We start from the raw sequence: 25,192 nt of genomic DNA, 5'->3' as shown, positions 1-25,192 counted from the left end.
CTCTCTCTTTCTCTCTCTTTCTCTCTCTCTCTCTCTCCCTCCCTTCTAAAACCATCTTCATAAATTTCTTAGCTACATTTAGCATTTACATTTAAATTAAAGTGATAAAATGAGTCTGAACGTCTGAAGCCTTATAAAAGCTGTGTAGGATCGCTCTGTGTGTTTCATTTTTTTTATACTTTTGGTCTTCACTTCCTCATCAGTGTGTTTTGTCTCCATGCAGAGAAAAGAAACAGAAAATACAGGACATTCGGAAAAACGTGAAGGATGCCATAGTGGTGAGTTTCCCTCTGAGTGTTTGTTGTTGCATCCCATTTTACTGATTATTATACCGGCTTTTTAGCATCCCCCCCTCTCCTCCTCCTCCTGTATTCATCCTGCTTAGTGCCTTTTCTGTTTTTTTTTGTCTCCCATTTCTGGTTTATAGACTATAGTGTCTGCGATGAGCACTTTAATACCCCCAGTCCCAATAGCCAACCCAGAGAACCAGTTTAGGATCGAATACATCAAAAGCATAGCACCACTCTCAGACTTTGACTATCCACAGGTAAGTGCCTTCTCTTTTTAAAACTTCCTGTGGATGTGTTTTTGCTTGTGTGCTGAGTATGCGTGTGTTTTTAATCTTTTTCCCCCCAACGTGTGCTTACGTGGGCGTTAGATGGCATGTGATATAATGGGTTTGGTGTTTCAGCGGCGAGGTATGTCGGACAGCGGCGATGCGGGAGATAAAACTCAGGGCGCTTTTAGCTGGAAATTTGCTGCTTCCTTCCTCCCTTCACACCTTTCTAAAGAAGCCGTTTACCTTGAAGCTGATGAGAGTGGCAGCCTGCCGGGCGGCTCGGTTCCCTGTTAACCGTGTGGATTTGAATACAGGAGTCGGGAGCACACGGGATTCTTCTGTGTGTGTGATCAGCCATTCAATAGCACGAGATCATGTGTTGGAAATGTAGATAATGTTTTACATAATTCTGAAAGTGTTCCTTGTTTGAGACTGGCCGCGCAGCCACAGAGCAGGAGTGACGAATTGATAAAGAGCTATAGATAGATTTTTACTGTAACTGAACGGAAGTGTGAACGGTTAATCTGTAGTTTGCCCGTTCGTCTGCGCTTTGGAGAGCCGGCTCTGTAGCTCACCAACACAAAATCTCACCAAGATAGTTCTAGATGGCAGCGAAAATATCCTGTACACTTTAAAAACGACAAAAAATAACTTATAAGTAACATTTAAGCAAAATATAGAGTAGTGTAGGGATGTCCATTCACCCAACGGCCATTTCTGGCCTAAATCAAGACTGGCACAAACATGACCTTTTGTAAGTTTTTAAAATTATGCCTTCTTAAACTGAAAATGTTAACTACAACGCAAATAATTTTTCTTTAGTTACCCTTTTTTATCTCACAAAAACACATAGCGAGTTTTTTTTAAATTCAAAAACAAACTTATTGGACAAAAAAAAAAGAGGAAAGTTTGTAGAAGATGATTCTTATTTTTTATTACTGGAAATAAACTAAAAATATTTCATAGCCTTCATGTTGAGCCCAAAGTGACGGCAAACGTTAAATATTACATGTTTATTTACTGATGTGCAGGTGAATGAGAAGTAATTTACAACATTTTGGGTTGTTAATTGGGGGGTAAAAAAAGAAAACGTTGGCCCCTGAAAACTTCATGCAAAACGTTTGGAGTCAATATTTACTTAACATTGATGGAAAAACTACCAGCTTTATTGGCAGATAATTTCACTTATAACCAGAACATTTTCCCCATATTACGAGTAAAATAATCTGCCGATGGAACTGGAACTTTTTCATCAATATTAGGAAATGATTTGCTCAAAACAAGCTCCTATATCTTACTGAAAAGATGTTTCCACTAGAAACTAAACCAAAAAATACTTGAGATTCTGTGTAAAAGTATCTGCACCCTTCTTTTTGTTCTTTTGCAAATCGGAGCGGATGAACTAAACAAATGCAAAAAACAAATTTCACTGGGAAATAAAGTTATTCAAACAATCTGTGAAAAAGTTTTTGTCCCTTAACTTTTATGACAACATTTGCTGAAACTGCTGGTGAGGTTTTTGTTTTGACGCAGTCATATTGGGAAGTTTTCAGTTTGAATTGACTTGGACTAGGCCGCTTCACTTTTTTTTTTTGTTTAAACTCCTCTGAAACTGACAGTTGGACGTTTTTCTTTAGGGTTTTCTCATAGACAGCTTAATTCATGGATTTCAAGTCTTCCAGGTTCTGAAACAGCTGCAGAACTTCATACTAGATATTTTTATGTTGGACTTAACAGGATGCATACATTTCTAATGGTTTACTTTTATCTGCGCCATTCGCAGAATATTATGTTTTTCTCTGTAAGTGTAACGGACCTTTATTTTCCCTTCTTGCTTTTTAGTTTTAACCTTGAAACTCTCTCACTGATGCCATTTTTGCCCGGCCTCCATGTCGTTGAATCATGAACTCTGACCTGAACTGATGCATGTTGGTCCTTCAGTGCGTCAGATGTTGTTGTGGGTTCTTTGTGACCTTCTGAATGAGGCGTCGTCTCGCTTTTGGAGTAAATTTGGTAGATTGGTAGGCTGCACCTGAGAACTGCTCTGTGCATTTCCGTGGCTTCATGACTGTTTCCACACTGATAGATGTCAAAGACTATATATTATATATACATTATATTCATTATTATTGAGGATTTTTTAGATCCTTCAGCCTACTTCGTTTTGTCAGAGGGATTTTTTTGAGTGATTTCTCGACTCCACATTCAGGCCTGAGGGTAATCAGGCCTGAATGAGGCTACTGAAACAGAAAAATGTGTTTCCTCACAGGTATTTCTTGATTTAATAAGGACTACAATTACAGTTAAAAATCCGGAAAGGGGCAAATATTTATTTATTTTTTGCTATACTTTAAAAAAAATGATGATGAAAGCTAGCGACATTCAAAAATGGAGATTATTTTGTAATTAAATAATTTCCTGATGTATTTGAAACTACTATATCCATTGTGGAACATATTTATGCTTTGCAGTCTTTAAAAAAGAAAAATCAGAAACGTGTTTGGAAAGAAAAAAGAAAATTGATACCAGCCTGGAAAATTGTAATCGCTGCATCTCTAATTTTTGTTTATTTTATTTTATTTATTTTTTTGCCGTTTTTTTTTCTTTTTTTTTTTTTTGCTGTTCTGGATTTCCTATAGAAGTGTGCCATACTACATATGTTGGTATCAGTCAATACCAAGCAGATACTGATCCCAATACTTATTATTTAAATATGATATACCGTCTAACTTATGAACTTTAGGAGTTTTTGTGGGTTTTCCTTTGAAATATTTGATTAAAATATAGGACATAATTTAAAACAAATTATAGGTGACTAAAAAAAAATATTGGATAACACATGATAGGCAGTAGAAATATAAAAACAAAACAAATGTATGTGCATTGTTTTCTTAAGCAAAGTATGAAATATTGTGATTTGAGAGCAAATCAAAGCAAAAACTATTTTTTATGATTGAGCTGAGAAGCTATAATAAAAAAAATAAAATAAAAATTCAAGATGGGATCTGAAACTGAAGTATTGATCTTATCATGTTCGTATCGATTAGGGCTGGACAATAAATCAGCAACAAAACATTGTGATAGATAATACGTCTGCTAGAATATTCAATATTCAATAATCGAATATTTGCTGAACTCTGATTCAGAACCCCACTGCATTCTGGGAGATGAAGGAGTTGGTCAAAAAGTTTAGCCACCCAACCTCTCGGCCAGGTGAGCAAGATTGGTGGAATCAACTGACTCGCTCACTCTTTGGTTGCCTAGCAACAACTGCTCACTCTCTGGTTACCTAGCAACAACCTCCTGAGTAACTGGCACAGCAGCAGTTTCAGGTGTTGTCCCCATGCCTCATAACTGCTTAAAAGAAACAAAAAGCACAGCAGCAGGGTGCAGTGAGAACTGTGGGTAAAACAGGAAAGGCCACACCACCAGTTTGGCATTATTTTAGATATTTAAAACAAAAAAACTAATCAATAATTATAGATAATTGTATATGAAATGCTTATATTGTTTTATATTGTTTTTCAACCATATCACCCAGCCCTTGTATTGATCAGATACTTATACCGACTTAGTATCTAGTATTGATATTTTGGACCCGCCTGGAAACTAGATGTATATTGCATATAGTAAGTGCTGTGCTCTCCCTCCCCCACCTGTTGCTGTGCTACTCACTTCATGTCCAGCAGTTCTTATTTTAAGTGGTATTGTTTCTGCGTGCCTTCTTCACACGTTAACCGCAATGTTTCCCCTTCGAGCAGCTTTATTTAACATTTGCATCTTAAGAACCAGCTGGGTGTCGGGTTGAGTGAGGGGCCCCGGGGCCACAGGGAGAGGCGGCGTTGGGTTCCCATCCCGAAAGCGAACAACATGGCTCTGTCTGGAGCGCCTGAACTTCTCATCAGTCTCGGGCTTCACTTGTGCCGTCAGTGTCGCCACCACATTGTCGCTCAGCGCCACCAGGCATGAGATCCGGTGTCCCGGCCCGGCCAATCGGAGAGCCGGGCTTTCATCTGGTGGCGCCGTTTTGAAACGTGGAAGCGCGTCTCGGTGGGAAAATACTGCACGGGTGATGTCATGTTTTGTGATAAGAAAGAGAAGAAGACAATAACTTGGGTGTCACTGAAATGAAATGTGCCTTTTTGCCAAACATCCAAGTAGTTAGAACTAAATGTACTTTTATGATAAATATAGAAACGATTCACTTTATCTGTTGGAGGAACTGCAGCTTGTGAAGGTTTTATTTAGTTTGAGAAATTTAATCAAACATGTGAGTCTAGTTGTTTGGAGCTTTGCTGATGATTTTCCTCCTTTGGTCATTTTTTAGTTTTGTGGTTTTGGTTGCTGTATTCCTGACGTTTTCAGGTACTGTCTTGGTTCATTCAGTTTGTCTTCATCTCTGGGATGTTTTGTACCAACTTTGACAACAAATTATTTTAATGTACTTTATCTGCAAGTACTCATAGTTGTTTAGGTTTGATGAGGACCATTATCAATGGAAATGATCAGCAGAGGAAGTTATAGTACCTAAAAAAAATTCCGATTTGATGAATTAATTGAATTTTCTGTTTTTTTTTTTTTATATTTCTTTTTCCAATGCCCCGCTTGGGAGACCCGAGAGCTGCCATCTTGTTTTACAAACGTCCTTCACAGCTTCCTTTTTTCCAACTTTGAATTCAGGTCGACTGAGAAGAAATTATTTTTAGTTCTTTAAGATATTTTCAGTAATTTGTATTTTTTAAGACAAAAAAAGATATTGTAAATTGAATTTAGTTTGAAAAGAAGATTATATTTTTAAGCCATTCCGGCCACTCCTACCATTCATCCAACTAGTTAGTTATTTTCCAAAAATGCATTACATTATTCCCAGTTTCAAAATATTTATGTTTTATTTATTTGATTTTTTTTTATTGCAAAAGGTGAAAAAAGTAGCAAAACAAAAATATTTTGAGGAACATTTGTGGTTAAAATTGAATTGGACCTTTGTGTTTGAAGCAAACGTTGTGATTGGTTTTATGAGCAGCTCTGCTGCCAGTTCATAACCATTATTTAGGACCCACTCATTGCTATTTGTTTGCTTCCATTTGTGTTATTTTTACCACTTCAGTTTGTCTGACATTAGTTAGGTTGTTTACTTCGTTACTTATTTCACATCCCTCTTTGCAACTTGCCAATTCTAGTTTTAGAAATGGCTCTGAAGGTATTTATTGTACCATCCAATCCGAAGAACAAACTAATCTACAAAAAACTTTTATTTTTTTTTATATTCTAATTTGCAAGTATGACCTTACTTTGTGGTGCACGTTGAGCCCACATGTAGAAGATATAAGGATCTGCCAAACGTCGCCCTCTCAGAGATAAATTCACGCCTTGTTGGTGCAGAATGCGACAGAATTGACTAAAACTGCAAGAGGGCGAAGCGGCCCTCACCCGCAGCATTTAGCTGAACAGAAAGGTCGAGCCAGTTTGTTTGTGTGGAAACAAGCTGGACTCTGAAAACCATAATCTGCAGAATTTGCTACTCAGTTTGATACTTTGAATTTAAATGTGGAGAAATTTGACAGCTACAAATGCATCTACATGAACCTCAGTGCACATATATATGATCTTTCACTAAAATATTCAAATTCAAAAAACTTTATTAATCCCAAAGGGAAATTAATTGGAATATCTGGAAAATTGGTGCCTCAAAATATCTTGGTCCTTTTTGTTATTAGATGTGAAAATTATTCATTTATATTTTCATTTGTTTGGAATACATTTGCTTTATTGTAAGATTCAAGATAACTTATCATTCTTTGAAAGCATTAAATGCATCATTTCTCCAAACTCAATGAATAATTGTTTCAAATGATCACAGTTAAATTTTCCATTAATAAACCAGCCCCAGATTTAACCCCAGTAAAAGCAGAGGTGGTTCTCCTTTAGTTTATCAAACCGCCATCTTTGTTTTTATTGGAAGCAGGTGTAAAGTGTAGGAGGGACAGGCAGTGCGCAGCAACAGGCGGGGGATGGGAGCACACTGCTACTCTGTGTTCGTTTAGCGAACGTTTGATCGTTTGTACCAGAGGATGAACCTGATGCAACGACAACCGAAATGTAACTATACTTCTGAGACGTAGCATCAGTGCAGTGTTGGGCTGATCTGTCGATTATATTTTGGATTACTGATTAATAATTGTATTGCAAAAGGTGATTAATAGGAGTTTTTTATGTGAGCCAGATGAATAAGTTTTTTTTTAATCTTAAATGTAAATATTTTTGTTTAATTTTGGCTTAATTTCTACTCAGAGTGTTGCTCCTTCATCAATATGCCGTTTTTGAGTTTGTAAACTCCAGTTAATTAATCGGTTTCTAAATTAGTTGACAATTATTCCAATAATCGATTCGTTAATAAGATTAATCGTTTCATTCCTAATATGATGCAACATTTTAGTCGTTTTAAATAATTACTTTTTTACGTTTGGGTATTCTGATGCAACTTGACTTCTCTTTAAACTTTAAACAACTTAAACGATATAATTGTTTTATTATATTTTCTAGTGGCCATTTATTTAGTGTTTCAGGCAGGAAAGGGGGAAGCCGTGCAGCAAAGGTCATGAGGTCAGGAGTCAAACCCGAGACGCGACGCCCATGGCGTTGAACTTTAAGTCTTAAAACTGTTACTTTTAAAATCTTGGACTTCCTTCTTACCAGAAACATTTTCTGTAACCTACTTATATTCTGCTGTAGTCATGAGTTGTCATAGCGGGTACAAACTGTCCCATTTCGGATAACTCCTGTTCATACTCCTAAAAGTAGTTTTTTTTTTTTTTTTTTAAATTCTGGATGTTGGCTTTTAAAATAACCCAAAATATAATTTTAATTCTTTTTTGTCCTTTTGCTTGTTTAATCGCAGAACGATCAGAAGAAAACGTTTATTTCACAGCTTTGAAGTGTTGGAGTTAAAGGTTTGGTGCTGACTGAGGACCTTAAGTTTTTCCGTCTCCTCCGTCTGCAGTATAAGACGAAACAGAAAGCACGAATGCAAACGGTCGTCTATGCAAATGGAAACAAATGCCTCTGCTGTAGCAACATTAGCCACTCGACAGTGTCTTTCAAATGAACTGGAGCAAATTCAAATGAGCCTTGGCCTCTGATTTGCACTGTGTTGTTTTCCTCTTTCGCACTTGTTGACTAGCACTAATGTTTCTGTTTAAAACAGGTGTGGCTCTATAACCGAACATGGTTCCACATTACAAATTAGCCACATAGTATATTTTCTTCCTAAAAGTTGGGTCAAGATTGTTGGACTGTTGGTGAGCATCGTTATTTTTGTGTCCAGGAAGTTTGTTCACTTGGCATGTATTTAAAACCTCATGTTAAAAGATAAAAACCCTTTTTCAGTCCTGGGTCTCCTTGTAAAAAGCCCAGGAAATCCAGGTCTCTTTGCAAACGTTGATCATGATCAGACACAGATCTACGGTTCAACTGGGCTACTACAAAATCTTGTTTCACGAAATCTCGTGATATTACAAATCCACAATATTTCTTTGGCAAGGTGTTTCGAAAACTGCGACCCAGTTGCTGGCAGCATGTGACTGTCTGTCTGGGGGAAGTAAATTTAAGTAATAATAAATAAAGTTCCTGTATTTGTGGGTGTGTATACCAAGGCTTTAATAAAAGTTGTCACCATTTTAAAGTCTGTTTACTGAGATTACAGAAAAGTGCTGGATTTTCTGTAGTTGTATATTCAAAAAGAAAGACCAGTTTGGATGTTTGGACATATTTCTGTTCATAGAAAAACGTTGATAGTTATTGTATGCAAACTAAAGGAGTGTCCCCCATCTTCTCTATAAAAACAAAACAGTTTTGAAATTATATTAGCCAAGCTAGACCAACTGTTGGTTTACAGATAGCCTGACTAATTATGCTGTTAATATAAGGGCAAAAATGTTGTATCCCTGGCTTCTATTTGGTTTGCTTTATTGAACGTAGTGTAGTGACAGAGTAAACAAAATAAATTAAAAACAAAAGAAGAACAGCAGTAAAGTATATTTATGCATTCAAAGGACGTGGGTATGAACCTATTTTTACACCCACCTGTCTCACATTTGTAGAATAATCTGATAAATTACTCTTCATGTTAACTTGGTTTTAACATTATTTCTTATTATTTTCTATAACTACTATTTTCTATAACAGTGCATTCATAATTGCATGCTATATATCAAAACGGCTTTTCATTGGTTTGTTATGAACCATTTAAGTCATTTGGGTTTTGCCTTAGCTTCTACTTAACTTCACTGTAAAAACACAAAATCTTACCAGGTGTTTTTGGTCTAGATTCTAGTGCAAATATCTTAGTAAGCTTGAAATAAGACAAAACAAAATTACAAATAACTTTTAAGCTAGAAATGAAAGCTTGTTTTAAGTCAGTAGTTTCTTAATATTAATTGCCAGATAATTTCACGTATAATAAGACATTTTCCCATCCTATAAGTGAAATAATCTGCCAATAGGACTAGTACTTTTTAAATCAGTATTAAGGAAGTTTTGTCTTATTTCAAGTGTACAAAGATATTTGCAATAGGAACTTGAACACACTTGGTAAGATTTTGTGTTTTTGCAGTGCTTGGTTGTATTTGTGCACCTCTTCTTTTCAAGTCCAGTAAACGGTGGCGAGCTTATGTTGTTTTTAAAAACAGTCGTTGACTTTTGCTGAATGCAGAAAGTAAGGCGAAGGAATGCTCGATTTCCCCTGAAAGAGAAGTTCCCGTTCCAACTGTTTTGATAAGTCAAATGAGATGTAGGCCATTTTGTCCCGTCTCAGCCCTGACCTATATGATTCAGCTGACATTACATCACGGACTGTACTTGATTAAACTCAGTCTGAGCAGAGACTCTGTTCCCGTGGAATGGAGGCAGACTGGGAAGATGTGAAAGAGTTAATGAAAAAACAAAAAAACTTGGGTTAAGGCAGCAAATTCCCTCCTGGTCTCTTTCTGTGTTATCAGTTCCTCTGTAGGGCACTGCAGCACACACTGCATTTATTGAAAAGCCCAGTGTCACACGCCTCTGTGGAAAAGAGCCCTAAGGATCGTACACCCCCTCCCTCCTCATCCTCCCTCCATCAAGCCCAAAACATCCCAGGACTTTGAGCCCCTGCAAGAAAAAAAAAAAATCCTAATCTCAAGTTTAGCTAATATTAGCAGAAGTGGTTTGAAGATTGATTGAGTGCAGAAAACTCAGCCTCACACTCTTCACACCCTGAGAGCGAGGGTTACTTGAGCTTATTGTGTGACACTGTACGAGATCAGTGGAGTTTCTCCACGTTGAACTTAATCACCGGATCCGCCGAGAGGAGATCTCCCGGAGCATGTGATCATTTATCAAGCTGCTCCTCTCCTCTCTTCTCCTCTCCTCTCTCTGGTTCACGGCTACTCCCCCTCCCCTGCAGAAGCGTCGAGCCAGTGCTGAGTGCAGAGAGTCATGTGGCGGTGCCAGGCTAGAGGAGGAGCCCATCCAGTCTGAAAGACATGTTCACAGGAGCCGGTAAAGGCTGAGCGCCCAATGGTCTCTGCACAGGGCAAACAGAGAGTCCTGGGAAATGTCTTAGAGTCATGGATGGGATGAGAGCCCCCCTCCCCTTCCCCCATAATGCTCCTCTTTGTCCAGGAACAGGAAGTGAGCTGCAGAAGGCATCATTCTGACAGATGCCTTCTTAATGTAAAGAATAGGTTACTATATGTACGTTTTAAACAACATTAAGCATCAGAGACGTTTGAATCTCCAGGCTTCCTTCGGTCTGAACCAGGGGTGGACGAAATGGACTTTGAATTTTAAAACTAGCCCCCGCCTCGTTCCTATCTAATGATGCGTTCACACCACAAGCGTTGCGCTTGTCAAAAATGCATCCCACACTTCAAGTTCAAAGCGTGTGCACCTTGAATGTAGATGTTGGACATTTTGCTCTACACCTAGCGTTTCGCGCATCTGATTTACGTTCAAAGTCTATGTGGAGACGCGTCGAGGGCGCGTCAAACGCGTCATCTCTAGACATCGTTCTCCGTTGATCGCTACAAATGGTCGAAATGTTTCAAATCTCGCTGCACTAGATGCTCAAAACGTGCCTCCACGGCCATCGACACACCTACCCATTGACTTTGAATGTAAACCAGATTCGCATGATGCTCAAAAAGCATTTGGTGTGAACGCACAACTACTTATAAACAGTGTAAGTACATAAAACATATTATTTAATTACAGTTTTTATGTATTCTGCCTACCTCTGTGTTATACTAAGATGAGCATCAGTGATATATGTGGTAGTACTTACTGCCGAACTAGTAAAATTAGCTTAGCTAGTAGCTTTAGCCTGCTAGCTAGGATGGACATGTAGCCTACGTGTTTGTTGCTACATGTACTCACTCTGACGCTCACCAGAAGCTTGTTATTCCTGCCCCATTGTTTCAAATTCATTGAAACACTGATTCTATGCATCCCAGATTTACACACTCTTCCTGTTCACTGGCTAACTCTGTCTTAGTTTGAGATCGGAGGCAGCTTGTCCACATCGTCTGACATGTTTTCCTTCTCCATCTCATGCGGGCCGATCACGACAGCAGCCATTTTGTTCATGTATCTTTCTCTTGCACTTTGGTCCAGAGTGTCTGCATATGTTGTTATTGTTGGTCTGGAAGCCATGGGTCCGCCATGCTTTGTGCTGCACTTGCCTACTAAGATGGCGCCGATCACTTCTGGTTCAGATTTGTGGGAACTATGTATTGTGATAAAGGTATAAATGACAATAAATAACTATTTATTACTTCTTTAGGTACGGCTACGACTGCATGACACAGCGCTCACAGCGCCACAAGCACAAATGCTGTTCTTGAAAAACATGCCAGGTTGAAATAGTCTTCTTTAGGATGCCACTTTCCTGAAGAAGTGTGATTTAAGCTACACATAGTAACTGTAGTTGACCATTTTTAAAAAATATATACTGATCGTTATTAATTATATAGAATTTCCATATCCACTGTTTGTGGAGAAAATAGTAAAAAAAAATTTTTTTATCGAGACATCAATAAATCTTTCACAATAAATGACAAACGATGCAATGAACGCGCAGTGTGTGAATGTAGCGTGAAGCTTTGGAGTCCTCTGGACTTGATAAAACGTTATGCAATTACAAGCCACTCCTACCAGGGGCCATTAGTGGCCCTTGGACTTATTTTGTGCGGCCCCCAACTGCAATTCAAGAATGATGCAAATTTAGCCCAACCAGTACAGGTGGTTGATTCAGATGGAGACATTTTATTTGTTATCAGGGTAAAATTAAGGTAAAAGTACAAAGTATTTGTGTTTTTATAACCAACCAAGTAGAACCACGTTCATCCAGAAACTTTTACTGAAAAGCCGACTTTGTTGCACCCAAATCAGCTTTTATTTAATTTATTAAACTTTGCTAAATATAGCAAGAGCTTTGAATGAAAGTGACCCAAATCTTGTTCTTGTAACTGAAAACAAATTTGTTTGATCAAACTCTAATTTATTTGCGAACTGGATGCTTTTCCTTGAATACAGCAAACACAAAAAATACCTTTTAGGTTTTGGACCTATAATGAATAAGATCCATTTCCTGCAAACATTTTTGACTTATTTGCTTGATTTTAGATTTTGAAATTTTGACTCGACAATTTTGACTTAGTTACAAAGTTTGGATACCATTGGTGTAGGAGGGACTCTCTGACATCTTGTTTCTATAGATTAGCCTTTTTTAATGCTTATTTTTCTGTAGATGTCTGTGGTAGGTTGACACTCTCCTATTGAACTCTGGGTAAAGGTTGTTGTCCACTGGATGTGGCTTTTCCAGCTCCATCAATGTTTGGTGGTAGATTTTTGTTGATGGACGAAAAGAACATACTGTGTTCAGCCTTTCTGTTGAAGTCTTGCTCTCTCTCCCTCTCTTGCAGCCAGAATAAAAATTTCTTTAAATTAAAAAAATCCATGGACGCATGATTTAAATGAATGGGTCAGTAGTGTCCTTCTTCACAAAATGAAGGCAGCTAGAGGAGGTTGTCATGACCGGTTCGATATGTGAGGACACCCCTCTATATCAGGGGTGTCCAAACTTTTCCATGAAGGCCCAAAATCCCCAAGTTCAACGTATTCAGGGGCCAAACTTTAGAACATTTAGGTTTTTATCCCCAATTAAAAACCCAAAAATATTGTAAATTATTTTTCTTTCACCTGCACAATAAATTGGTCCCATTATTTTTCATTTTAGTTTATCCCCAGTAACATAAATAAGAATTTTCTTCTATAAATTTATCTCTTTGCTTTGTTGCCAAACGGCATGCTTGTCTGTTTTTGAGTAAAAAACTCTCTGGATGTTTTTATGAGATAAAAAAGGGTAACTAAAGAAAAAAGTCTTTGTGTTGTACTTAACATTTTTGGCTAAAAAAGATAAAAATTTGCCATTATTAAAAGAAAAAATTTCAAAAGATGTTGGAAGGTCACGTTTGTCTTGAATTGCAGTCAGGAGCCACTCAAAATTCATGCAAGGGCCACAAATGGCCCTGGGGCCACACTTTGAACACCCCTGTTCCAGAACATGTGCCGTCCTCTGGTATAGATGATGGATGTTGGTCAGAACTGGCAACGCATCCCTGCGATGTGACCAATAAAGCTGCGTATTAGCGCCGCTGCCTGCAGGCACTGCGGATCAATCAGCCCTTCACCGGTTTGTTCACCACTTTTACAGCCACTCATTGTCATTTTCTTCCTCAGCATCTTTCCTTTTCATACCCACAAATAAACTGAAACCATCACACATCTGTTTATCTGTGTGAGTTTGGTATTTAACCCTTTCATGCGTAGCGGTCACTACAGTGGACAGCTGTCTAAAAGCCATCTTCTTGTGCTTCTTGTGGATTTTTATGTTACAAATGCACACAGACCACTGAAGTGGACACTAATGCGTCATAAAATACACCATCAACTACTGGCCATCAGCTGCAAATGCAAGAAATAATTTTTGTTAAATCCAATATGGCCGACAGACAAAAAGGCATGCCGACCGACCCGGTCCCTCCTTCTGCTGTAGACGACTATGGCAGGTAATAAAAATATTGTGACATCAGATAACCCCTAAAGAACAATACTACTGATAGATTTTTCAAATAACAACTTTGTATTTGGAGAAAATTACAATGGATCACCTAAAACAAAATATTTTTTGGAAAATTTTTTTCCTACTTTTTTTATGCCTTAAGAAAATCAAAATCAGTTTGGAAAAAAATCCTGACACAAAGGATCATAATTCATGCATGAAAGGGTAAAACAAAATTCTATAGATAAATATGAATAAAAATGGCCAAATCAGTCATATAATTAGATTTAATTATCTTATTTTCTAAAACTTCAACCCTGTTCTCACCATTTGGGCCGGTTGATGATGAAGCACGACAGATTATGATGCATGAGCGAAACAAAATGACACCGAGAACAAGACTGAACATTATTTATGAAGAATCATCGGCTTTAAAATGCTGCAGGCTGCGAAACGTTGGCCGCTGTGTGCAAAGCGTCCCGTGAAAAACGTACCTGGAAAAACTTGAGCGACCGCCATGAACTGACTTGGGAACAGTTTGTGCTGCTGGGACCTGCTGTGAGCAACACATGCATGTTTACTGATGTAGCTGAGCTTCTGCTAACATAAATATCAAATTCATTTTGTATTTGTATTTTTATTGGGGGGGAAAAATGAAACTAAATATCCTAATTGTAGTTTTTGACTCACCAAACTGTCTTTATTTTTAGAGCACTTTTCATATTTAACAAGGACAACACTGTACAATAACGAAACGGTGAGATAGACGAGGTTAGCATGGAGAATAAAAAAAAATAAAAATTCACTAAAAATGTGCCATTAACAAAAGATCTGCTGGAAACAATTGAGTTGGTGTCAGGAAAAGACACTAAGTAGGAATAAAAATCTTAAATCCTTGAAGATCACAAAAATACAATAAATGAACAAATAGACAAAATATGAACAACGAGTTGAAAATAAATAAATGCAGAAGAACAAAACTAAAATCTACATTTAATTTGGAAAACTGGAGTAAAAAAATTTTATTAAAAAAATTATAGAAATACACAAATAAAGGTAAAAAAAGAGAAAATGTAAAATGCTTTATTTGAGCAGGTGGTATAAATAAATACAAAAAATAGAAAAACAAACTGAAATCTACATTTAATTCAAACTACTAGTATAAAATAAAATGTAAAAAAAAATAACTTAATTAAAAAGTAGAAAAAACTAATAAAATAGAAGTAAAGCAGAATCTGATATAATTAGATAAATTAGTTTAAAGACAGCAGCATAATAAACTAAAATCTACATTTAATTCAAACAACTAGTGTAAAATAATAACATATTTAAAAAATAAATAATTTGTAATGTAATTAACTTAAATTAACAGTTATTTTTTATGTAAAAAAATACCTTTTTTTACATAAAAATGAATAGAACTAAATTGAAATATAACTAGATTATTTTAAAAAATAAATGATTAGATGAAGAAATACAAGTAAAATTAAACATACATTTAAATCAAATAACTGCTGTGGAAGTGTAATTATACTGGCAGTAAAACGAGGCACAGTAAATACATTTTGTTTATATACTTTATTTTGTTTCTAGAAGTCATCTGGAAACACGTGGTATTATTTTCCTTTGGTCTTTTGAGCACCAGCTGACTTTAACAGAGTTTTTAAATGTTATGATAAACTGGAGTAAAACTTTCCTCTGTCTTTTTTCTGCAGGAGTTCTTCGATCACGCAAAGAAGCTGTGGGACGACGAAGGAGTGAAGGCATGCTTCGAGAGATCCAACGAATACCAGCTCATCGACTGCGCACAATAGTAAGAGTCCAGCGAACGCACCGCCGTTACAAGGGCCACTAATAGGGATCGGGATCAGCCTGCTGGGTTTGGGTTGTCTGGTTCTGGCTGTGTGTTGTTGGAAGCCACGGCGGCGTGTGCGTGGGTTCTGGTGTCGGTCATGACGTGAACACGGCTGAGATATGTTTGCTCTGGGTGTGGTGAGCCGAGCCGCGATTGTAGTCGGCCTTTGGAAAATCATACATATATCTCCTCACGTCAGCGTGTTTGACATGTCTCCATGGCGATATGCAAAGCCGGGTCTGACCTGCGCTGAAATGTGGCCAGTGTCGGACCTCTTTGGAGCCATTGTATTGATTCAACAGCAGCCTCAGAAGCAGCGCGGGTCGGGGTTTCGCTCGGAGCAGCGGGCTTTCCTTTACACAGGACGCTTGTGCTGCTGGGAAATGCTGAGAGCTGCAAGGTGCAGCTCCTGGTGAGTCTTTCCATGGTGCCCCGGATTGTTTGGAAGGCTCATCCAGTACCTTGGACACAGCAGAGGGCCTCCTCTGTTGCCTGTAAAAGGAAGTTTGGACATGCAAAGCGACTCGCCGATTACAGTACTCTCCTTCTGCTTCCCCTCTTGCTTCACATGTAAATAACAGCAGGTTTACGTCGGCGACCACATGCAATGACACCCCTGTGGTAAAGATGTGCAAAATGAATTGATCTTTTATTGCAGTGCTTTAATTTCCCTCTGAAGCTGGTAGAAAAGTTCAGTCTGTATTCAATGTGGGAAAATCCAACGTTTAGAGTCCTCAGGCGACTCAATCCTTTAAAATAAAATTTATTTGAACTGAAAATGTAAATATACTATCTAAGTGGACCAACATTAACAGGAACTAGTCATGTAAGTGACATTTCCATGAGCAACAAGAGAAGAGATGCAGTTTGATGTTTACAAATCAGAAAACATCTACTACCTAAATCAGGCGAGTCAAACTCATTTTTGTTTTGGACCAAACCAAGATCACGAATGCACTTAAAGGGCCGGTTGTGCCAGGATGTATTGATAAAACCTGATCACAAACTGTTAAAATATCAATCAATTCTTAAATTTAAATAATATTATTGAACATTTGGAAATCTTTGTGCTTATTTATGACGGTAAATGCGACTTTTTATTCCTCGCTGTTTAGATCGTGGACAATAATCTGACATCAATTAAGGCTGAGGCAGCTGTTTAGTAAAAGTAAGAAAGTTCAAATTATGCGTTTTTTTTATTTTTATTTTGTGTGATTTTCCATGATAACTCTCAAGAAACTGGAGGGACTGATGGATATAATTTATCAGTAAATGGATAAAAACTGTTTTGATTTGATTGATAACATAATATTTAAACACGCTTGGTGTTTTGTCAAGAATCTAGAGGGCCACATTAAAGATATGGCGGGCCGGATTTGGCCCCCGGGCCGGATTTGGCCCCTGGGCCTTGAGTTCAACACATGTGACTTAAATCTTATAGTCAGTGCAATAACTGTGAGAGGTAAAAAAAAAAAAAAAACCTCACTGTTGGCAGGACGTCCGCGCGTCTTTAAAACGTTCTTGAATTCATGTATCAAAAATTAAGGCCTTAAAACGTCTTAAATTCTTTGAAAAGGTCATACGTTATTCATATGTTATTCCTTAGTCTTGTATTTAGTCTTGACAGGACTATTGATTCTCATGTATTTTCTGTTGGGCAAAAGTTTGAATCGCACTCTGACCTCTTCATTGCATTCCTGTGACTCAAAATGGGTTAGGCTACCGCTAACTAGCTGCTAATATTACCTTACTAGCTAGCTTGCTTGCTTTTTTGCACTTATCATGGGAAATTTATTGCCAGTTGGCAGGGATGAAGTCTGTACATTTCTGTGGAGATATAGGTCTTAAATTCAATTCATCGTGGTCTTAAAAAGTCTTAGATTTGAGTTGGTGAACCCTGGTTGGGTCACACAAAGTCTTCATTGACATTTTTGGTCCTGCATTCAAACACGTAAACAAGTGGATTTTTAAAAACAGTTCTGTAGCTAAGAATGAGCTTTTTTGCAACAAACACAACATGTGGGTCCATGAAACAATTGATAGGGATATCCTGATACAACCGCTTTAGTTCTGATACAATACCGATATTGCATCGGCTGACACCGATATTGACATGATGCGTTATAAGCATAAATCATTTGAACTTTTACAACTTATTTTAGTGGGAAATGCTGGAGATATTAGTCAAACAGAGAACAAAAATCCACAACAAAAGGTATGAGAACAACTGATCCATTTGTTATTAACCAACGGATCTGGGGGCTACAGAGAAATGCTGGAGTGGACTAAATGTTGGACTGGACTAAATCCTGGAGCCGAGTGTTTCTAACGGCCTGCTAACATTGTACATTTTAGATGCTTGCTAATTTGACTCATTTTTTGGCTGATATTGGATTGGGACAACCCTAACAATTGAAGAATATGTGGAAAATCACCTGTATGGTGGAGGATTTATGATACTGTGGGCCTGTTTCTGTTTCAAATATACAGACCACAGCCGGCATGAGTATCTGAATCCCATTAATACTCATGACTCCTTGTAAAAACTAATAACTTCCTATTTTAATTGGTATGCACCTTAACATTCATTAATGTGTACAGTGTAAACTGTCATAGCACTACTGCAGAAGCTAATATCTACAGTTTCTCTATCGCTGCTCCTGAGGAGATAAAGATTGCAGCCAATCAGCGGAAACTCCTAGATTTGCTGCTTTGCCGATAGCGTGTCAAGTAGCAGCATTGCACTCAGATATTCAAACCGCTTTTTCTTCTGAATATTGAATATTTTTTTAATCCACGAATAATCTAATGCTATATTCCACAGATAAATACGCAAATACTACTGAACTGCGAATACCAGCATATTTTTTCCCCCCTCATGGAATAAATGTCTTGAAATTAAAGGTTGGATTTATCTAGAGATAATTCTGCTGCAATAAAAAGATGGATTTATTTTTAGCTGCTTTTCACATCTTTATCAGGTGCCGTCTGAAGGAGCGCTGCCCGTTGGAAGTTGTCCCCTCTTATCTTTAAAGTTGGCTCCTCTTTTATCTCCAAGGGTTCGGCCAAAGGCACATCTGTTAGCCTGTGTTTCAGCAATCCTGTTGCATACGTCTCGGTCTTCTCTGACAGATTTTTATATTTTTAACTTCGCATCGATGCTTTTCCTGCCTGTGGAACAGGAGAGTGGAAGTCAGGTGATGCTTGGAAAGTCACATGAATCTGTAAGGTGGAGCTGAAACAATCCCCAGCCTGTGTTTGTCTCCGCCGCTCCGAGTCAGTGCCGCAGCCGGATAAATATAAAACCACCAACCAAACAAAATATTAAAAAAAAAAAAAAAGCAGATTGGGCGTATTTAAGTCTGAATCCTGGCATCAAAGTGACATCATGTAAAAATCCTGGCGTCGTAAACGTTTCAGGTCTTTTATTACTTCCTTTTTACAGCCCTGTAAACACTGCGCTCTTCTGAGTGTTGAAATCCTGAAGAGTGTGCTGTATTGTAAGTAAAATCAGTATTATCAGTGCAGGCTAACGCGCTGATAACACAGCTGTCCTGTGACATGAGCAAACATTAACAGAGGGGAATGAAGACAAAAGTGTGGATTATATAAACTGAGCAGCTTGTGTGTTTTTAATAAACCCACCTAAACATAGTCGCAGTATCTTTTTCTGTATTTCTGCTACATTTCTATCCATATTTTCTTCTGTTGGCAATAGATTTCCACCAGGCATGATCCGATTATCAGTACCAGACTTTTAAAAAGTTCTGCCTGTGCAGTTTTCCTGCCCCTCCTGAAGAAAACTGTTTCAGATCTAAAATTTTAAATCATTTTGATATGGCTTCACGTCATTTCATTGAGGTTCAAGAGAAAGTGCTGGAGTGAGCGGAGTTTTCTCCAGGTGTGTGAAGCATAGATTAACACATTGCTAAGCACTGCTGGTCAACTGGCTTAAAGAGGACTGCAAAAGTTTCAGGGTTTCCCCCAGAAAACTTGCTAAGCCCAGAGCTCAGGGCGCTAAGGCAGACGGCCGCCATGTTTTTCAGTTAAAAAATGTTTAAAGATGACAGGAAATTTGAAAATATCACCTGATAGCTTTGTGTTATTGGAAGACTGGGATATTACCTAAACACCAATTATAAAGTCTTAAAAAAGGCAATTAAAAAAAAAAACTAAAATAAATAAACAATACTAAGCCTGGAGGAGGCACCAGTAAAGCCTGGTGGCCCGCCAGGCTTATAATATTCTGAGGGAAAGTCTGAGTTTACTGTAGTAGTTGTGAGTTTTTGATTACTTAACATTATCTTAAATTATAAAAGCACTTCTTATGCCTGTCTTTAAGCAGGAGCTACAAAAATCACAGCCAAAAACTTTGTGTTTGATTTTATTTCTTTATGTTTCCCAGGTATAAATTTAGTAGCTTTCATTTAGCTACTACACTCAGCCAGCTGACCAGCAGTACACAGCAAATGGTGAAGCACTGCAAGATCTTATCAAGTATTTTTAGTCTAATTTCTAGTGCACATATTTATATATACTTGAAATAAAACGACACCAAGTTACAAGTAACTTTTCAGCAAGAGATAGAAGTTTGTTTTATGTAAATAATTCCTTATTATTGATGAAAAATTATTAATTCTATTGGCAGATTATTTAACTTATAAGAAGACAAAAATTCCCCCATGTTACAAGTGAAATAATCTGCCAATGGAACTGGTACTTTATTATCAATATTAAAAAATTATTTACTTAAAACAAGCTTCTTTATCTTGCTGATTAGTTACTTTTGAGTTAATTGTGTCTTAATTAAACTGTACTAATAAACTAGACAAAAATGCTTGGTAAGGTTGTGTGTTTTTGCAGGTGAAGCTCCGCTGTTCAACAGTTTCGTAGAAATTTTGCAAATATTTTTAACTTTTAAAACCATAATCAGGTGATTGGCCCATGAAAACTTCAGATTATGATTAAAACTGATTAATTAGGTTAAATATAGTAAATAGTTACATGTTTTTACTACCTTCTTGTCAAGAAACTAACACAGCTACTGTCTAAAGTTTTCTTCAAAAATAGGAATAATTTTATGAATATTATTCATTTGTAAACTGCAACATGTAAAATAAATAAAAGAAAATTACAAACATAAAATCGATTAATCGTGATGAATCAATTATCATCATTTAACCATTAGATGCTGAAAGAACAACACAGTCAGTAATTTAAGTCAAAACTTTTATAAAAAGTCATGTTGTATTTAAGATCATACTTTTGTCAGTGCTGATAACGAGAGGATGATCAGTAAATCATCCTCATAACTTTCTCGTTTCTGCTCAGAGATTGTAAAGTGAACCTTTTGTTCAGTATCACTTATATTATCCTATTGATCCTGTGTGCGTTTTCCTGCTAATCAGTCTTTATCGTGGTTAAAAAAACGCCGCCCGCTCAGACCAAAAACCTGCTGTTGGAAGAGAAAACGTTGAGCCCTGGAGTCTGGAAATTGTCAGAGTAACGAGGCCTCTTGCTTGCTTCCTCTTTCTGGTCCTAACCTGCAGTCGCTCCGCGGAGGCCCAGACACTCTGTCCTACCTGGCAGCGGCGCGGCCTGTGTGTGTAAAAGCTTCACACACATGCGCGTTGACACCTGTTGTTGTTAAGTCCACTTGCTGGAAACGCTGGCAGACGGGTTCTGCTGCCAAACGGGTTAAAAGGAAGAGAGCAAAGTTCAGCACGTTCAGGCCTGGTTGCTTTACTTTTTTCTTTTTTTTAATTTTTATTAGTGCAGTAGCACTGCTGCTGCTGGGTTCATACAATCCACAGTTTTATTTTATTGTGCATTTATTTGTGTCGTTTGCGCTGTCTTAGATCATAAACGTGATAAGGCAGCTTTCAGTCGCAGAGTAAATTAAAGAGGAAGTTGGCCCACATGAAGGCTTATGGAGGAGGGACAGATCGCTTTGCATACCAACAGTCAAATATGTTTCGTCGTGAAACCGCAAAAAGCAATCGAGCTTAGCTGGATGCGCGTCCTGTTTTAGGTTTTATATAATAGCAGACGTTCCACCTCTGCCGTTGTCCTTCACAGACCTTGCTGCACTCACTGCAGATATTTTTTCCAGCAGGCCTAATGCTGGCCGGCCCATCGGACACAGGCACAGGAAATAAAGTACAGGCCGATGGCGAGAGCTTGTTATGCCAAAGAGCATGTCCGTATCGACGCTTTCGGAATCCTGTCACCCATCGATCCGCTCCTCTGCATTGCACATTTATACGTTTTAAGAGCACAGATATGTGTCTGCCAGCTGATTGATTATGAGCTATTTTCAGCTGCGGCGGGCCAGTTCCATTGCAGTGCCTTGGATGTGTCAACGGCAAAATCAAACACGCGAATCTGACCTCCCCTGAGCCTGGTCCCGGGAAGCTCCTGCATGTACATGTGTTTGTGAAACGGGTGCCGTGTTGGTGTGCTACGGCGGCACGGCGAGGACAGAAAGAGGGCCGTCCGGCGGCTTTACTGCAGAAACGACATCAGTAAACCTCACTAGCTGACACTGGTTGTGTTAAATGTTTAACCTGAGATAGCTGATTTTGTTTAAAAACAGGGGGAAAAAAACTACAATTAATCAAACTGCTGTTAAAAATGTTAAATGTTATAGTTAAAGTGATGGCTAACATTTTCGATTTTTTGCAAAAACTCTTCATTATCCAAAAGAGAAATTAAATGTTGTCGTAACTCACGTCAGCAACGTATTTTCAGAGTCATCTTAGATGATCTCCAGTAGCAGTCAGTCTTACAACGAGCCTGAAAAGGCCTCTGACTGAAGACTGCAGCTGGATGGCGGTCTCATGGCTGTTATGTCATGCTAACAACATAGAGACAATATTCCACAGTAACATGTCTTGGCTGATTCTATCAGTTGTTGGAAAGCACCTCTATTCCACTTCATTTGCTTTTGCTGCTCCTCTTTAAATCTGTCTGGCCGTTTGGTCAGAAAGCCAGGCAGAGAGACGTTGGAGTAGGGGACTTAATCCTCGCCCATTATGATCGATGGAAGAGGTGGTTTGAACTTCCTCCTTCTGTCTCTGTTCTGCATCCATAAAGGTTTATTTTCAACTCTTCTGGGATTTAAGGTTTAGTTCAGGTATTTTAACTTTTGAAAGGAACAAAACAAACTTATTTCTAAAATATATTTTGCATCCCTCATGTGACTTCATTTTGACCATTTCTCTTTCCTGGTTTGGGATTTTTCCACCATCTTTATTTCTGTGTCAACTGGCTTCGCTGAAGGATGACCAGCGTCGCCCTCTTCTGGATGGTGGACAAACTACAACACCAGCAGAAGGTTTAAGTGATTTGATTAATCAATCGGAACTCATTTTAATCTGATAAATCATTAATCAACACTTGGTAGTAAGTTGGTAAATTGTTAATTATGTGCAGAAGTGGGCAGAGTACCCAAAAACTACTCAAGAATGAGTACTTCAACATATTTTTACTTAAGTAAAAGTAAAAAGTAGCCATACAAGAAATTACTCAGATAAGAAAATTATTTGGTAAAAAGTCTTCTCAAGTACCAAGTAACTGATCAAATTAAACTCTGATTATGCCAGTTCTGGTCTATGGACAATTTCTCTTTGTCATTATGACCAAATTTGCGATCAGGCCTCAAAGGTCGATCAGTTTTTTCACAAACCTGTAAGCCAGTAATCAGGATCTTCCCCTGTAACCTCCGCAACATTAGAGCTCCTTAAACGTATTTGCCATCCTGTCGTGTAGCAACGTTGCCAGTTCAGAGGACACATCTGGTTTGAACCACGGGCCGATGTGCTGCTGGACTGACTCCGGTCCTCTGACTCCGGTCCTCTGACTCCAGGCCCGGCCCAGGTTTAGTGCGATGCTGTGAACTTGGCCCAGGTTCGAGATGCACAGACGTACCTGCAGCTGGCTGCAGTTCTCGGCCTCGGCCGGGGTTCTGGTCACGGGACCCCGGCACCGGCCTGGGGGCCGCTGACACTGTCGTCTTGAACAGTGAAGTGCTAAGAATGGCGGCCATTGTGGGCCGTTCTGGGCCCTCGGAGCGCTGCGCAGAAACAGAGAGGCTACGCTTCGCAAACTGCTGGTTCTGTTCGTGGAGGAGAGCCATATTTACGCTGGACGTCACCAACAAAAAACGCTTTTCTTGTTATCCTGATTATCTTCTCTTGTGTTTGAATTCATTTATTTAGTTTGATTTATCTTTTTTACTTAGAAGGCAAAATGTTTCCGGGTTAATTTAGGTCGAATGTAGTAGCAAAAATCCACAATTTTGTTTAAGATTTAGAAAACTAGAAGAAGATTTTTTTTTATATGTTTGTAAAACAAAATGCAAGTAGATGAATATGAAAGAATTAGAATAAGAATCAAGATGGTTTTAAAATAAACCTTTAAAGGAAGAGTTGAACATTGATTGCTGAGCAAAGTTGTAGGTGACAACTAAAAGATTAATTATTTTAGTTTAAGATCTCACAAATAGGAAATACATAAATAATAATAATAATAATAATAAATAATAATTGAACTAAATGTGGAATGTGCTACTGCTAATAATAATAATTATAATAATAATTGTATATATTTCTACAACTACTAATAATGAAACTAAACGTTTAAATTGCTATTACAAATATTAGCAATATTAATATTGTCATTAAATAAGTTTATGTTTAGTAATATAAGTAAATATGTAAATTACTTCTACAAATTATAATATTATAATAACTGCAATATTAATGGTAAAAATTAATAAGAATAATTAGTAGTAATAGTAGCAAGAGCAGTGGTATTGACAATTGAACAAAAAATAAAAATAATTATATTTTTATTTATTTAGCCTTTTACAGAAACAACTAGTTTGACCACGGTTCTTTACAAAATAAAATAAAACATATAAAGCACAAGGAATAAAACAATGATGGGACAAAAGCACAGTAAAGTAAAAATATTTAATAAATATCTATTTTATCTAATGGGATAATAAACTATTGACACATTCAGGACTTAATTGTGGCCAATAATGAAAACCTGATCCTTTCCTCCTAAAAGGCCTTAATCCAGATTAACAGAAACATTGGTGTCACTTGTTTTAATCAGATGACCCTCCTGTCAGCTGACTGCAGAATAATCAAAGACAGCTCTGTGTGTGTGCGTGTGTGTTTTGTTACATGATTTCTGAGTAAAGCGGAGCGGTTTTTGATGTGAGCAGTGGAAGCTCAGTGCGACTCACTGCTGCTGCAGCAGCTGCTGCAGCTGTCCTGGAGGTTGGACCGTGGGTCTCTGGTTTCACCGGCCCTCTTGGTCTCTCTGGTCGTCTCTCTGAAGGCCAGAAAGCGACAGAGAAGATGCCAAGTCTTCTCCAAACAGACAAACATGTTTGTGTTTGTAAACTCTTTCCACCCTGAGCATCACTCAGCATCTGCTTTGTTCCTGACGCAAGGCGTTCCTCCACCTGCAACCCGTTCCTCCACCTGCAAACTATTCCTCCACCTGCGACCCGTTCCTCCACCTGCAAACTATTCCTCCACCTGCGACCCGTTCCTCCACCTGCAACCCGTTCCTCCACCTGCAACCCGTTCCTCCACCTGCAAACTGTTCCTCCACCTGCGACCCGTTCCTCCACCTGCAAACTGTTCCTCCACCTGCTACCCGTTCC

General features: G+C 38.1%; 1 protein-coding gene across 1 annotated transcript in view; it reads left to right on the top strand.

Moving 5' to 3' along the window:
* Positions 1-148: 148 nt before the first annotated feature.
* LOC106939286 (guanine nucleotide-binding protein G(olf) subunit alpha-like) overlaps positions 149-25,192 on the top strand; it is a gene marked incomplete at its 5' end in the record, with an annotated part of 52,186 nt that continues 27,142 nt past the window's right edge. The window contains 3 exons of the mRNA XM_015021654.1: positions 149-278; positions 428-547; positions 15,371-15,468. Coding sequence (XP_014877140.1) covers positions 149-278; positions 428-547; positions 15,371-15,468 — 348 coding nt within the window. The remainder of the gene's footprint in view (positions 279-427; positions 548-15,370; positions 15,469-25,192) is intronic.

This window comes from Poecilia latipinna, unplaced genomic scaffold, assembly GCF_001443285.1.
Source record: "Poecilia latipinna isolate Pla-1442-1.1 unplaced genomic scaffold, P_latipinna-1.0 Scaffold2820, whole genome shotgun sequence".
Classification (NCBI taxonomy): Eukaryota; Metazoa; Chordata; class Actinopteri; order Cyprinodontiformes; family Poeciliidae; genus Poecilia; species Poecilia latipinna.
The sequence above is the reverse complement of the archived record's forward strand: the minus strand, read 5'-3'. Positions and strand labels throughout refer to the sequence as shown.